This window comes from Notothenia coriiceps, unplaced genomic scaffold (assembly GCF_000735185.1).
Source record: "Notothenia coriiceps isolate Sejong01 unplaced genomic scaffold, NC01 NC01_scaffold00037490, whole genome shotgun sequence".
NCBI classification, from domain to species: Eukaryota; Metazoa; Chordata; class Actinopteri; order Perciformes; family Nototheniidae; genus Notothenia; species Notothenia coriiceps.
Window position 1 is genome coordinate 112,396 of NW_011370191.1, and position 14,234 is coordinate 126,629.

Consider the following 14,234-nt stretch of genomic DNA (forward strand, 5'->3'; position numbering starts at 1 on the left):
AACGCCTAATTTGCTTATCAATTTGGCGATAGAGTGGCGAAGTCCCTCCCCTTCCGGGGGACCTTATTTCGGAAAAATCATGTATTGAAGTCAATGGAGAGAGAAAGATTATCTTTTGATCCAGTTTGAATTTTGCAACGAATTACACATATGATGTTTGTCAATTTAAAAGATAATTTTGCAAAAAAATGTGTCGTAAAACTGTGAAGTAACACACTCTGGTCTTGCATACGTCACCAACACCAAGATGGCTGTCACGTTGGCACATTTCACCTCTTTCTTTCAGAATGAAGTGAAACGTATTAAAAGAGGTGAACATCACTACAAGTCTGGGCATGTTAAGAGCTGCACATACGGAAAAGGGGAGTTAGTCGGTTCCGTAAGAGCCAGCATGCGGGACCGGCTTTACAAGGTTTCGGTGAGCAACACGAGTGTAATGTGTAACGTTAATGTACGCGACTCTAGGATTTGTAGTCTTTCTAGTTGAGTATTTTTCATAGTCTTATACTTCAACAGTTTTAAGACAAACTGACTTTTTTGACATGGAAATGATTTTTTAAGATTGACAAACATCCTATGTGTAATTAATGGCACAATTCAAACGGGATCGAAAGATACGTTTTCTTTCTCCATTGACTTCAATACATAATTTTTCAGAAATAAGGTCCCATGGGGCGGAAGTAGATGGGCGTGACTTCGCCACTCTATAAGCCTTTGTCTAAAATGGACAACATTTTAACTAAGGAGATTTAAACTATACAACAATTCTGCACTTTTCATTTTCCTTCCTGCTATATTCAATGAGTGATACAAATATTTGTTACCACAAGTTCTCAATAAAACTGACACTGTTGGACTCGGTACTAGTTGACTGCTACCATAAATAAAATGAAGTACTTTACTGTGTACTTTGTAAGTAATCCTCTGTCAGAGTCCCCTCCATAGTACATAATGCATGTTTTCTGCTATCTTTAATGAGTGATACAAATAAAATGTTACCATTAGTTCTTAATGAAGTTGATACTGTTTGACTTTGTATTAGCCTACTACTTACAATACATTGAAGTACTTTTACTGTGTATTTTTTGAGAAATACTCTGTCAAAGTCCCCTGCTGAGAACAAAATCAAGCCACTTCTGCTAAGTTTGATGAGGGAATTATTTTTTGTTGCCATTAGTTCTTCGTGAGATTGATCCTGTTGGACTCAGTACTACTGAAACTACCCCCACAAGTACTATGAAGTACTTATTGTGTACTTTTCCAGTAATCCTCTGTCAATGTCCCCTCCCGACTACAAGCATTCTTGTAGTCGGGAGGGGACATTGACAGAGGATTACTGGAAAAGTACACAATAAGTACTTCATAGTACTTGTGGGGGTAGTTTCAGTAGTACTGAGTCCAANGGGATTTGCTGCGAAACGGGGACGTTTTGTTCCCATTCCGGACTGTGTTTACAGCTTCAGCAACACGCTAACATTAAAGCTACAGCTCACTTGGGGTTGGGAAGTTCGTTTACACGTTTGCTTGCCCACATCTGATCTCAACATAGTAATGTTGTGTGGGGCAAATTTTATTTAAAGTTCTTTAATAATTGTGATTTATATTACATTTATTGTGGCAAATAAGACACTGATGGGGGCATTTGCCCCCTCGTTGTCTTTTTGCCCTTATTGCCCCCTTTTGCCCCTCGTGGGCGCCGGGCCCGGTGTGTTGTTGTGTGTTGTGTTGTGTGTGTGTGTGTGTGTGTGTGTGTGTGTGTGTGTGTGTGGTGTGTGTTATGTGTGTGTGTGTGCTCAGCCTACCCGAAAGTAATTTTGCACCAATTGGTCTCATAGTTATATGTGTGATTCCCAGTGAAGAATTGTTTTAATCTTAATTCTCGTGTGTTTACAGTTATAGTCTGCCGGAGTGCACCGGAACGAAGATTACTATCATAAACAAATGCCCCCCGACGGGCAACACACACCAACACACACACAACACACACACCACACACCACACACAACCCAACAACACACACCACACACCCACACACACACCCACCCACAACACCACACCACACACCACACACACACAACACAACACCACACCACACACCACACACACACACAACACACACACACCAACACAACCACACACACACACAACACACACACACCAAACGAGGCCACGCTTTATTAATCTCGTGGCACGGTCTAAAGCGCCGGAAAGAAGTGGCCACGTTTTTTTAATTTTTTCTCTATGAACCCTCCACGGGTCTCCGTACGATCTGCAAAACGCTAAATATTTCACATAAAAAAGGATCTGTGGATATTCTTAACATTTATCAACTTTTGTCGGCATTTGTTGATCCATTTTGTATTTTGCGACCAAAATGCACTTGCAGATCTCACATCTCTGTCGTGGGATGTCTTTTTACACCACGGAATTTTTGGCTATTGGTCCGCGTGCTAATCTACTTCGTGTCACTCGGGTTATTTCGGACACCGTGATGCCCTGCTGAAGACGCATTTCCGCATGATTCAAAAAGTAGAGCATGATGGTTTGTTTAATGTCTCTTTTTTTATTATAATGAACGGCGGACGTTTAGATGCTGTCTTTATACCATCATCATCATCTCATCTCATCTCATGCATCATATCATATCGATGTTATTGTGATACAGTTAGGTTTGACTGTTAGTTTTTGGTTCAATATATATATGATAGCTTTTCGTTGTGTTGAAGTACGGGTATACGCCTTTCGGTCCGGGGGCAGCTGGCAGTGAGCGAGCCCAGATAAAACTCTTTCTCTTGTTCTGTTGTGTACGGTATCTAGTCAATCAGAGAAAATCAGGACAATTCTGGACTGTAGAGTTTTCCAAATAAGAGCCTTTTACGTTATATATTGAGCTATCACCCTTCTGTTGTTTAGATAAGAATAAACAACTATCCAGTATTTCAAGGGATTATTTACTTCAGGGGTGGTAGCAGGACCCCCCCGTCTAATCAGGCTCAGAGGGATCATGGACAATTCTGGTGTACAGTTCTCAAAATAAAAAACCTTTGAGAGTCTCAATATATGAGATATCGTCCTTCTGTTTGTTCCAACGTTCACATGTTCGATTTACTTTGAAGCCCAGAATTGTCCCCCTTTTTCTTTAACAGTGGAAGGAAAATTGTTAATTTAATGATATATTGACCCGCAAAACTCAAATGTCCCGGTTTTAATTTTGAAATCTGGTCACCTTTCTTATCTCATATTCTGTTCAGAAAACTAGACGACAAAGTTAAACAAACTACAACACCACAGACTGTCTGTTTCATGGCGAATACAGTCGCTGGTTTTATTTTTGTCTGTGTAGGGCCGTTGTTGTGAGTGGTGCGACAGTCGGGACATATACAACGTTAGCTTAGCCATTCGAAAAACACGCATTTTAAAAGGCTTTTCGCCTGCCGATCTCCCTGCAGACTTGTCAAAGCATTAATTCATGGTTTTTACTAACCGGTATCAGTATGTTGTTACTTCGGCATCATTTTGAAACGTGTATTACAATTAAATCACAGTAAAATATGTTCATTTTGTTGTAGTTGCCAGCGATTCTCTCACTAGTTTAGCATACTCAGCCCGGTTGTTGGTCCGGAAAGAACCTAGATTTTGGAGAGCCAGAAAACTGAAAAAGTACCCGCTAGCCGGAAACTATGCCTAGTGGAAACGCGACCAAAATGGGCCGGGCACGGCACGCTTAAACCGCGCTCCGCGCTGTAGTGGCAATGCGCCATAAAATCCATGATCTGTTTGTATTTTGAGCAAAACACATCATCTTTTTATATATTTTTATTTATCTGAGACCCATAATATATGCCTTAAAATAGCATGATAGGTGCACTTTAATACAAATGATCAGCTAAACAGCTTGAGGCTGTTGGATAAGATTACAGTGAGTGTTCAGGCTCCGAAGCTTTAAAGTGTATCACCCAAAAGGTAGAATGTTCCCTTTAAAGACTACAATATTAGTTAACAATCCTAGCTCAAGGACAACTTTCAAACCTTTTCAGGAGTTTTTAGTAAGCGTGTGCGGTTTGTACAGCAAGATGAGATATTGATCTGTTGACATGAACGCTTAGCAGCTGTTGACTTTATCCATAAAATCTATATGACTTCTCAAGACGGCTTAAAGTTATGCATGGGAGTATTCTTGACCTTGAAAATAACAGTTTGACAATGAAAAATCAGGGACCACCTATCAGCTTTTTCCAAGGCTTTAAGCCTTGTTACACTGTCTATATTAGGAGGTCTTTCAGTAATACCTTAAATCTGTCATCTTAAACTCTGTCTGTGGTTATTTGTTGTTGTTGTTGTTGTTGTTATTGTTGTTGTTTTTGTTGTTGTAACAATAATAGAAAAATGCACAGCATTATTTGTGATGACATTAACACAGTTGATCGTTTTGTATAGTTTTGCAATTATCAAATAAGTTATCTAATTTCACAGAAGATTGAACATGCAAGGTTAATCTGTTAATTCAAGCTTTCCAGTGGGCCATGAAAGTGATGTACATTGCCAGGACCCTGATGCAGCCATCATTCCTTTTTCTTATAACCTCTGTCAATGCGGTTATGTTTTCAGCTCAGGTTGTTTTTGTCTGTTTGTCTGCAATATCACAAAATAATACTAGTACGACTTCCTACATTTCGAAATGGGAGTATACGAGGAGAATGTGAATGCACCATTGGCCTTGGTGGATGTCTGTTCTTTCTATACTAATATGTAAAAATGACTTTTGTCAAAAATGGCAATGGAAAGTAAAATATCAGTTGACTGGAATTTTCAAATTAATTGATTTAGAACATATTTATTATGAAAGTGGACCCAAACTCGACGTGGTTGGAGGTCCAAATTTGATTTAAAACATATCTAGGTTAGTATTGATGTGACCCCAAACCCACCGTCAGTCCGTCTAAATCTTGGAGTACAACTTCTATGACTCATGGTGCAGCCACCCACTGCTGTCCCCAGCCTGATCAATATTCATTTCAAGTGTGATATCAGCAGGCTAAAGCCACAGGTACTCAGGCCGGCTCCTGCAGCCTGAAAAAGAGAGCACGGCCAAGGCCAGGACCTGCTCAGTGAACCATGCGGATGGCCACTCAATCATTACCACAGTCCCTTGGCTAAGTTTAGCAGGGAATCCAGGACAAGTGGATCAGATTACAGACACTCACACAAGCATATACACACACACACACGTAGAGGGGAATCCCAAACAGATTAATCCAAATGTGGGTACAAACTGTACAAGCTGTGTTAAGCAAACGTTAACAGGCTGTAAGTAGATTCTCTTGCAACTAATTTCAAGCTGTTATTGTCATCAGCAGCTGTTTCACAATTACCCTATATTCCTCTTTACTGATTCACAGCTCCTTTTTAAAGCTCACCACTTCCACTTCATTTGAACTACATCCCCATTTCACTTCTCTGTCTGACACAGGCCATTGAGAGAGACACCACCTTGCACTTTTATTTTCAGACTGGCAAACCCCTCCAGACAAGAAATTACCAGAACACATGCGCAAGGTAAGTGTGTATATGATGTGTGTTGGTGCATGTGCCTGTATGTGTTGCCATTTTTCACCTCGCCTAACCCAAACCATTAATCATTTGCAGCAATTCAGTAGCCACTACACTCTCACACTTATAGCCAAAACAGACATATATGGACACACACACACACACACACACACACACACACACACACACACACACACACACACACACACACACACACACACACACACACACACACACACACACACACACACATTGAGCTGCTAGAATTAATAGGTTGAGGCAGCAAAGCAGGACAGGATAATAGAATCTAAACAACAAGGCTGTAGGGAAAGAGAAAAGAGGAAATGAGAAATGGGAAGGGGAGGCGTCTGGACAGAGACAATTTATCATTGCAGGAGGTCAGAGAAGTGGAGGTGAATTTGTGGCGGAGAAGGAGAGGTGAGAGGTCAGATTGATAACTCAGAGTAAATGTTGGATGCAGAGAAATACAAATTTCGTTTTGTCCAGGTGGCATTCTCATTAACTTTCCCTCTAAATGTGCATAGGTGTTGGTGCAGCAGTTTTAAAGAGCACAATGTTTTGTCAGCCATATTCTTGAGAAGACTACACACTCCACTAATGTTCATATCTTTCTGCTAATGGAAAATGGATAAGAGTGTTGGCAAGTCAATATCTGTAAATGCACATGTGGACTATGGATCACAGAAAGAAAAAAATGTAAGAAAATGTGATTACAAATGTCAAATACAAATGTGGAAATTACTTTTGTTTTGTTTTGGTATTTTTAAAGTATTTATTGACTGGCTTTAATGGATTATTTCTTTTTGCACCAGGAAGCTGTCACAACCTTATCTCTGTTTGGATTGATAAGCCCTGCCTTTGTTAGACTTTTAACACACCCAAACCAATACAGCAATAAAATAACTGAGTCACCTGCTAAGCATGCAAGTTGTATCTCTGTCGAATTACCTGGAAAACACGCCTTCCAATGGTAGCTGGATTCTAGATTAAAGCATCTGGCAGATCATTAGACCTCACATGCTGACTGAAGAACAACACATACTGTAGGTTACAATGTAGAAGCATTCAAGGCCAATGTGCTGTAATCTACTTCCCAAGCGCAAGTACGGTGAGGGGGAGTGACAAAACAATGGAGGCACAGAAAAATAACTTTGAAGTGATTGACTTTGAAGTAGCTAAATCACAACTAGAAAATGCATCTCCTGCAGAAAATGCGTGTGAATGCTGTAAACTGTGAACATTTGTGGCTGAATTTAGCTGAAAATGCAGAAAAAGCTGAATATTTGATAAGTTGAATGTTCTCTGTAGCTGGTTTTAGCTACAAAAACCAAGTAAGTGTGTTGCTGAACTTAGCGGAGAAATGCAGAAAAGTTAAATGATTTGAATCAAAATTGTTACAGCTCAAATGCATTGCAATGACTTTGTTGGAAACTTGAAAGTGAAACGTTAAACTGGAAGAGTAGGAAAAATATTGAAGAAGCTAAATATTTAAAAGAAAAGGTTTAAAAAAGGTATACACAGCAACATGTATAGCCTCAATGTCCTGAAATAGCTGAATAATTTATTAGTTGAATGGTTTCTGTAGCTGAAAGTAGGCTGAAGGAGTTGCATATTAAATGTAAGTAGTAGTGAATGAATGTTTACAAACACCTGTGTGTAAGGTAAGCCCAGAGATCAAAGGTTACCACGGTGACGACGTTATCAAAAATCTGTGTACGTGAGCCCAGAGATAAAAGGTTTCCATGGAGATGTGCTGTGAAGGGAGAGCCTTTCCATTGTTCTGAATGAGAAATAAACCTCTTACTTTTCTAACTATAGTTTAAAAATGGTAGCTGCTTTTGGTCAAATGTAAACAGCAGTCACACTAATAAGAAGAAGTAGATTAAAGATTTGAAGAACTATAGTGGAATGCTGTAAACGGCATTCACACTAATACTACTACTAATAATAATAAGAAGAAGAAGAAGAAGAAGATTAAAGATTCGAAGAACTATAGTGCGAATGCTGTAAACAGTATTCACACTAATTATCTCTCCTTTCTGTCTCTGTGCTGCTCTCGCTGTGCGGTGTGTTTAGGTTCATCGACAAAGTAGCGCTGTAAAGTCATTTTGGTGTTGCAGTGGGGAGCTTTTTATGTAATGATCTCTCCTAAAGATGTACTTTGTTGCTTGTTAGTACAACATAAAGAAACTGCTATCTCCGACACATTTTCAGAATTCATTCCTATTTACTGCTGCTATTTCTGGATGTGAACTGGCTAATGTTCAGTGACATAAAAGTAAATGCATAGTATTTTCACCAAATCTGTGGAGTTATTGGGGCCATTCCATTAACATTAATCCACATTTTTATTGAAGTATTTTTTTATTCATGATAGTTTGACTTGACCCACCTCTAAGGCAGGACTTTGAAGCAGCTATAGTCCATATTTTTACATTAACACCTAAACCTAACTTGTAACTGAAAAGAGTTGCTCTTAGCAACAAACTCATAGGAAATAGACGGCTAGCCCCATCCGGTTAACAACAAACATTCTAAGTGTATCTGCCCTGTGTTTTGGATCGCTTCAAAATCTAATGGATTCTTCATGGCTCATGCTACACCCTTTCAAAGTTTAACTAATTTTGTGCCAGGAATGTTTCAGTAATCCTGCCAATAAACGGACAAACAAAGCAAAAACATAACTTCCTTGTTGGAGGTAATAAGAACTTTTTGAACACAATGGGTGATGCCAACAAAGGTGTTCATGAGTTAATCGGATAGGGCTGTGGTGGTGCATCAGGAGGGAACTAAATGAGACACACACTGGTACAAAGCTTCTATGTCTAAATAGTATTTTAGCTTGGTTCTATCTCCACATTTTCTTGCAGCATGTTTTCTCCTAATTGTATTTCAGAGCAATCCATGTTTGAAAATGTATATCCTGGAGTCAGCATGTGACTTGAGTTGCAGTATAAAATGTTTGCTAATGTTCTGTTTACTGTATGTTCATCTAGGTGTTGGCTCTGTTTGAGGAGGGAGAGGAGTCAACCACCGCCTTTGTTGAGCCTGTTGTAATTCTTCTCATCCTCATCGCCAACGCTATTATCGGGGTCTGGCAGGTGAGATATTGTCTCCATGTTGTGTCGCTGTATACACACATTCACACTACTAAGGCTGTTTCCACATGGTAACAAAGGCTAGCATGCCAATGAAGTCAGTAAAGAAACATAATGTTATCTTGTCCACCAGCTGTTGCCCAATGCACCGTTGGTATATTTGTATTAGTGTGCCATGTCCAAACATGTTCTAACATCTGTACGTCAAATGGCACTTTGCAAAGGGCTGAGGCTGTACACACCTGAGTTTGCAAGTCCGTGCGTCAAGTCAAAACGTAAACAAACCAGGGAGCTCATGCAAAGTGCCCCCGCGGTTCATTTGTGTTAAAGAGGCAGATGGAATTTTTGATGCAAGCTCCAAAAATAGATCCGGAGCATCCATCAGCACTTCTGGAAAGAAGTCTGACACTCAGTTTTAGGCTGCTGTTAGGACACAGTGGATAACTCTTCAAAGTGTTTCCAATATGGGAGCAAATGTCCAAAAACAACCATGAAACTACTCATTCAAACTATTTCAAAACAATATTTGTGGAGGATTATAATTCATTTTAAGACTCTCCAAATTCAAAGAAAGAAAATTGTACTTCAAGGTGCTGGAGAGAATGCTGTGAACAGATGGTAAACCACAGTCATATATTGTGGTCATGTAAAGCTTCTATTAGAGAACTATCAAATATTATATTTCTCTAAATAATAACCCACTAATCCCATTTCTTGGAGAAAATACCAGACAACATCAATCAAAGGATTGTTCCTAGTAAAAGTAGGAGTAATTAAACAAATGACAAGAAGTTGGTTCATAGATGGTAACTTAATCAACTCCAAATTGAAGGATGTTGTAAATAAATGAAAATGAGTTGATAGCCTGGAATCATCACTCAACATCACTGACACTTCACTTTCCTGGCTGAAATCCTACCTCACCAACAGACACCAGTTCATCCATATCAATAACTGCACTTCATCCACCGCCTCTCTGTCCCGATGCTTCCCCCAGGGTTCAGTGCTTGGTCCCCTCCTTTTCATCCTCTACATTCACCCCCTTGACAAAATCATCCGTCGACACAGCCTTCAGCTACCTCACTGACCTGCTCCACCACCACACCCCCTCCCGCAGCCTTCACTCATCAGAAGCCACCTCTTGTCTATCCCCACACAAATCAAGCACCGGACCTATGACAGAGCATTCTCCATCGCTACCCCCACCCTCTGGAACTCACTCACACAACAAATCAGAGACTGTACTGACCTCCCCACCTTCAGAACAACATGTTATTGTTCAACTTTTCTTTCTACTCTAATACTTTGATATTTAATTTATTTTTATTTTGGGGTCTTTGCCTGCATGCTTTTCCATACTATAACATGAAAGCTTAAACTAAATATATTCAAAACCTCATACTACCTATTTTCTTTTTTAAATGACTTCCTTTTTGCCACATGTCTTTGTTACAGGAGCGCAATGCAGAGAATGCCATCGAGGCTCTGAAGGAGTACGAGCCAGAGATGGGTAAGGTGTACCGTATGAACCGTAAGGCTGTCCAGAGGATCAAATCCAGAGACATCGTCCCGGGCGACATCGTGGAGGTGGCAGGTGAGCAGCCGCTGCCCCCAGTGGAACTCTAACTGTCACACTGAGACTAATTTACGCTTTGTCTACCTCCAACACTGCTGTCACCTCGCTGCCTGTACTGTATAACACTGCTGCCACAAACACACAGCCTTTGCCACCCATTCATGAGTCTGGAAACACTATTGGAATATCTCAGAGTAGATTTGTGTGTGTGTGTGTGTGTGTGTGTGTGTGTGTGTGTGTGTGTGTGTGTGTGTGTGTGTGTGTGTGTGTGGTCAGTAATATTTGAATACAATACTGTTATCCTCTGATGGTTTGTGATCGTTCTCCTGTGAAAGCATCCCCACTTTCTCCTCCCTTTCCCACTCTCTCCCCATGCCTTTCCCGGCAGCTAGTAAACATGCGTGTGTTGATGTGTGTGTGTGTGTGTGTGTGTGTGTGTGTGTGTGTGTGTGTGTGTGTGTGTGGTCATCCCTTATATTTAAGTCCCGGTTTAATTTTCCGCAGCTTCCCCTCCTTTTCCCTTTTTTGCTTTCCATGCTCTCAGTCTTACCACCTGGACGCTGCTGTATGTTTGTCAGCTCCTCGCTCACACTCCCCCATCATTACATGCACATACACACAGTCCCCCCGCTGTAAACTCGCCCATGTGTGGGCAGCCTCGTCTAAAAATAGTGTTGTTGTCACTTCGGTTCCAGAACATCTGTGTGTGTGCCAGAGTTGATGAGTGAGCGCACACATGCAGCCTCGAGGAGATCACTTCACCGTCGACATGAGAGCGAAATCCTCGGCCTCGCATGGCCGGTGATTCGTCTCAGACGGCTGTTTGGGGAAAGAGGGAGAGCTCAGGATGCGTGTGTGAGAGAGCACAGCGTTCATTCATAATCACAGCACGTAGAGGCAGGGAGTGATTATACATGCTGCATTGGTTACAGTAAAGCCCGGGTGCTATCCGATTTCACTGAAGGTTTCCCTGCTATTTGCACAGGTGGGAAAAAAAACTAAAGTTTTACAAAAAATGTTTTGTCGTATTTAACTAAATCTATCCTTATAGTTAACTTATGTGTCGTAAACCTGTGGTAACGTTACATAACGTCAAATCTATTTTCTGTAGCTGCTAACGGAAAATCGTTCTAAAAGGTATTAAGAATTGACAAAATGCTCTTACAGTAGTTCCTAGTTTCTTATTGTCTCCTCGCATTGCGTTTCTCTATATTTATGCTAGCAAGGTGAATTAGGTATGATTGAATTCGATATTTTTGGATAATGCCATAGAGTGCATGTTAAATATCGGTTGTTAGAGGTATGAAATATTATGAAGTCTACAGATTCGGGTTGCCGGATGCTTTATTACTTCAGGTTTTACATGAGTATCATATCCGTGTTATTCTCATGAACGTAATTTCTTAAAGAACCCTTAAGGGAGTTTCTTGTTCTTCTTCTAGAACTTGCTGCTCATAGGGCAGTGGCACTGTGATCTTTTAAACACTTTTTTGGCCATAACTCAAGAATCATACAGTATGCCAGTTATAAAAATGTCACACGAATGTCACTTAGGGGGGTACAATAATGAAGAGATTATATTGAAGCCTCATGGATTTGAACTCCAACTTGACAGTATAAAGCCACTTAATGCTATGGCATACGGTATTCTAGCCCAGGAAAAGGCTTTGCATTTTTTTTAAAATACATTTTGTCCATAAAAACGTTTTGGAACCCTGTTTACAGCGCGTCTACTTTGATTACTTGCATCGGAAAGTAGTGAATTACACCTTGTGAGTATGTGCGTTAATGTGCCGGTAGCACCTCCTTGGAATTCTTTTATTTTTCCTTGACAATATGTAGAAACACTGTTTACAGAGAGTCTAGGCTACATTAATTGCGTGGGAAAGTGGCGAAATCTACCTCGTGTGTGTGTACGTGCGTTTATGTGACGGGTAGGACTTCCTTGGAATCTGGGCTTGTTACAGCCGGTGTCCTCCTTCACACATGCGTGCGCACACTGCCAAACACAGACAAGCCCACACAGGTAGCAAGCCCCAAACTGACTGCTCAACACCCACCTTCCACCACTACCGCCGTCCCCGTCAACACCAACAGTGTCACTATGACAACGCTCCATGCGGCGACTCATCTCGGCGACGGTGAAGTTCACCGTTTTTAACAACACCTGTGATGACAGCGTGGAGGACAGTTCAGACTTAAAATGAACCATCTGCTGTTTGAATAAGGGATTTTATGTTCTGGCTGTCTGTCAGCAGCTGCTCTCTGATCCATATTGGTTTTCCCGCTGTGGGGAAATAGGGGGCATGCAACAACATTGACTACTTTTTAATTTTCAGTATTTTTATTCTAAGGAGACACAGAAATGATTAGGGTTTTTGTCATATGTAACAACTATCCAAGGACAATTTATATATAATAGATTGCATGGATGGCTTTTTGTCTGTTAATAAATAAACATTAAAGCACAATTAAACTGGTTTAATACAAATTAAATAAATGATTCATTATGATGCAGAAAAGGCATTTTCTAACAGTTGGATATTTCTCTGTTGTTGGCATAGTAAACTCTCTTTCTAAATGCATGTCATTATTGTCCTTACATGGTTTAGAAGGTGATTGTGTTTCTTTTAGCAGCCAGAGAGATGGCTGGACACATAAGTGTGAAACTGTCAGACTGAGGCAATAGTAGAAGCTATTCAAGCTTGTTTTAAGTACAGAGTGCATTTACTGTCAGCGTTTACTTTAAGGAGAGGTATGAAGATGGTGTTTTGCACACTGCTGCATTTCTGTATAACGCACACAGTCGTATATTAAGCGCTTCGTTCATTCTTTCTGACATAATCTTGTTGCTAAGCAGTTTTAAACAGGGGTAAACAGCAAAGGCAGGAACCCACTCTTCTCACTCAGAAAATGTGTGTCAGATATTTGTGCACACCCCCTCTGACTATAACTGTAGGGTGATGGTGAAAGGGAAAACAAATGAATATTTTCCCTTTACTCCACTGTTTTCGTCTTCTTCTATGTACTTCAGATTAGCCTGTGGTAACTTTAGAGTACTGGATGCAAGCGGATGAAACTAAAGGGCCTCATTATGCTTTTTTGGCTTTTCCCTTTCCTGTAGTGGGTTAATTGTAGTCCTTAACTACAAACATGGTGAAATCACTATGTAATAATTGAACTTCTATTGGATAGCGCTCCAACATATTGCACATGATGGGGTGGGATATCTCTAAGGGGTTGACCACACAAACACAAACCAACCAGCCAGCCAGTTAACCAATCAGAGCAGACTGGGCTCTGGTTTCAAACAGAGGGTGAAAAGAGGTGCTGCAGAACAGGCAGTATGAGAAAAATAAAGACCTTTTTGAACATTAAAGTAAACCATGTCACAGACAGTAAAGGCACAAAATACAAGTATGAACCTGAACAATTATAATAATAGGGCCCTGTAACACAAACATAAATATATTTACTCTAATTTCTGCTAATAGCCAGCCTTCTTCTTAGTATATTGCTATGATGCCAGCCATGGTTTGGACACAGTTTTGATTTGCGCCTCCACCGGAATTTCCCTTGGCTTTTTTTAATGGAGTGACTGCAGTGGTCAGGTTGTCGGGAACTCCTCGAGGGTTTACACAGGACCTAAAGAAATGGAAAGCCTACAAGTCATGATGGTTAGCTTGGATGTGGATGAAGATCTCTCTGCCAGTATATTATGTGAGAGATTCCAGTCCAGTTTTACCAAATGGAAGGAAAACGCCAGCTGGCCTAACCAGCTGACCTCATTTGGTTTAACGTCTATTCATCTGTACTTTAGATGTTTTTTTTTCTTTTTTGATACTTGAAAGCATTACGAATCTTACTAATTTCTGAACCTTATGATATTTATGTGAACTCACAGTGGCTGTTGTAGGATACATTTATCTTCTAGCAGATGGAGACTGTCTGTGGGAGGCCGTGGCAGAAAGTGTATCGGGGAGCAGGAG

The 14,234-nt window shown here is 40.5% G+C and overlaps 1 protein-coding gene and 1 long non-coding RNA gene across 2 annotated transcripts in view; both read left to right on the forward strand.

Moving 5' to 3' along the window:
* The window catches only part of LOC104967639 (beta-galactosidase-like), a 30,949-nt gene that overhangs the window by 4,505 nt on the left and 12,210 nt on the right, over positions 1-14,234 (forward strand). Inside the window, exon 5 of the mRNA XM_010797148.1 lies at positions 3,914-3,919. Coding sequence (XP_010795450.1) covers positions 3,914-3,919 — 6 coding nt within the window. The remainder of the gene's footprint in view (positions 1-3,913; positions 3,920-14,234) is intronic.
* Positions 8,558-10,215, forward strand: LOC104967631 (uncharacterized). The gene is made up of 2 exons (XR_800749.1): positions 8,558-8,672; positions 10,125-10,215. It is a non-coding gene; the product is annotated as an uncharacterized lncRNA (long non-coding RNA).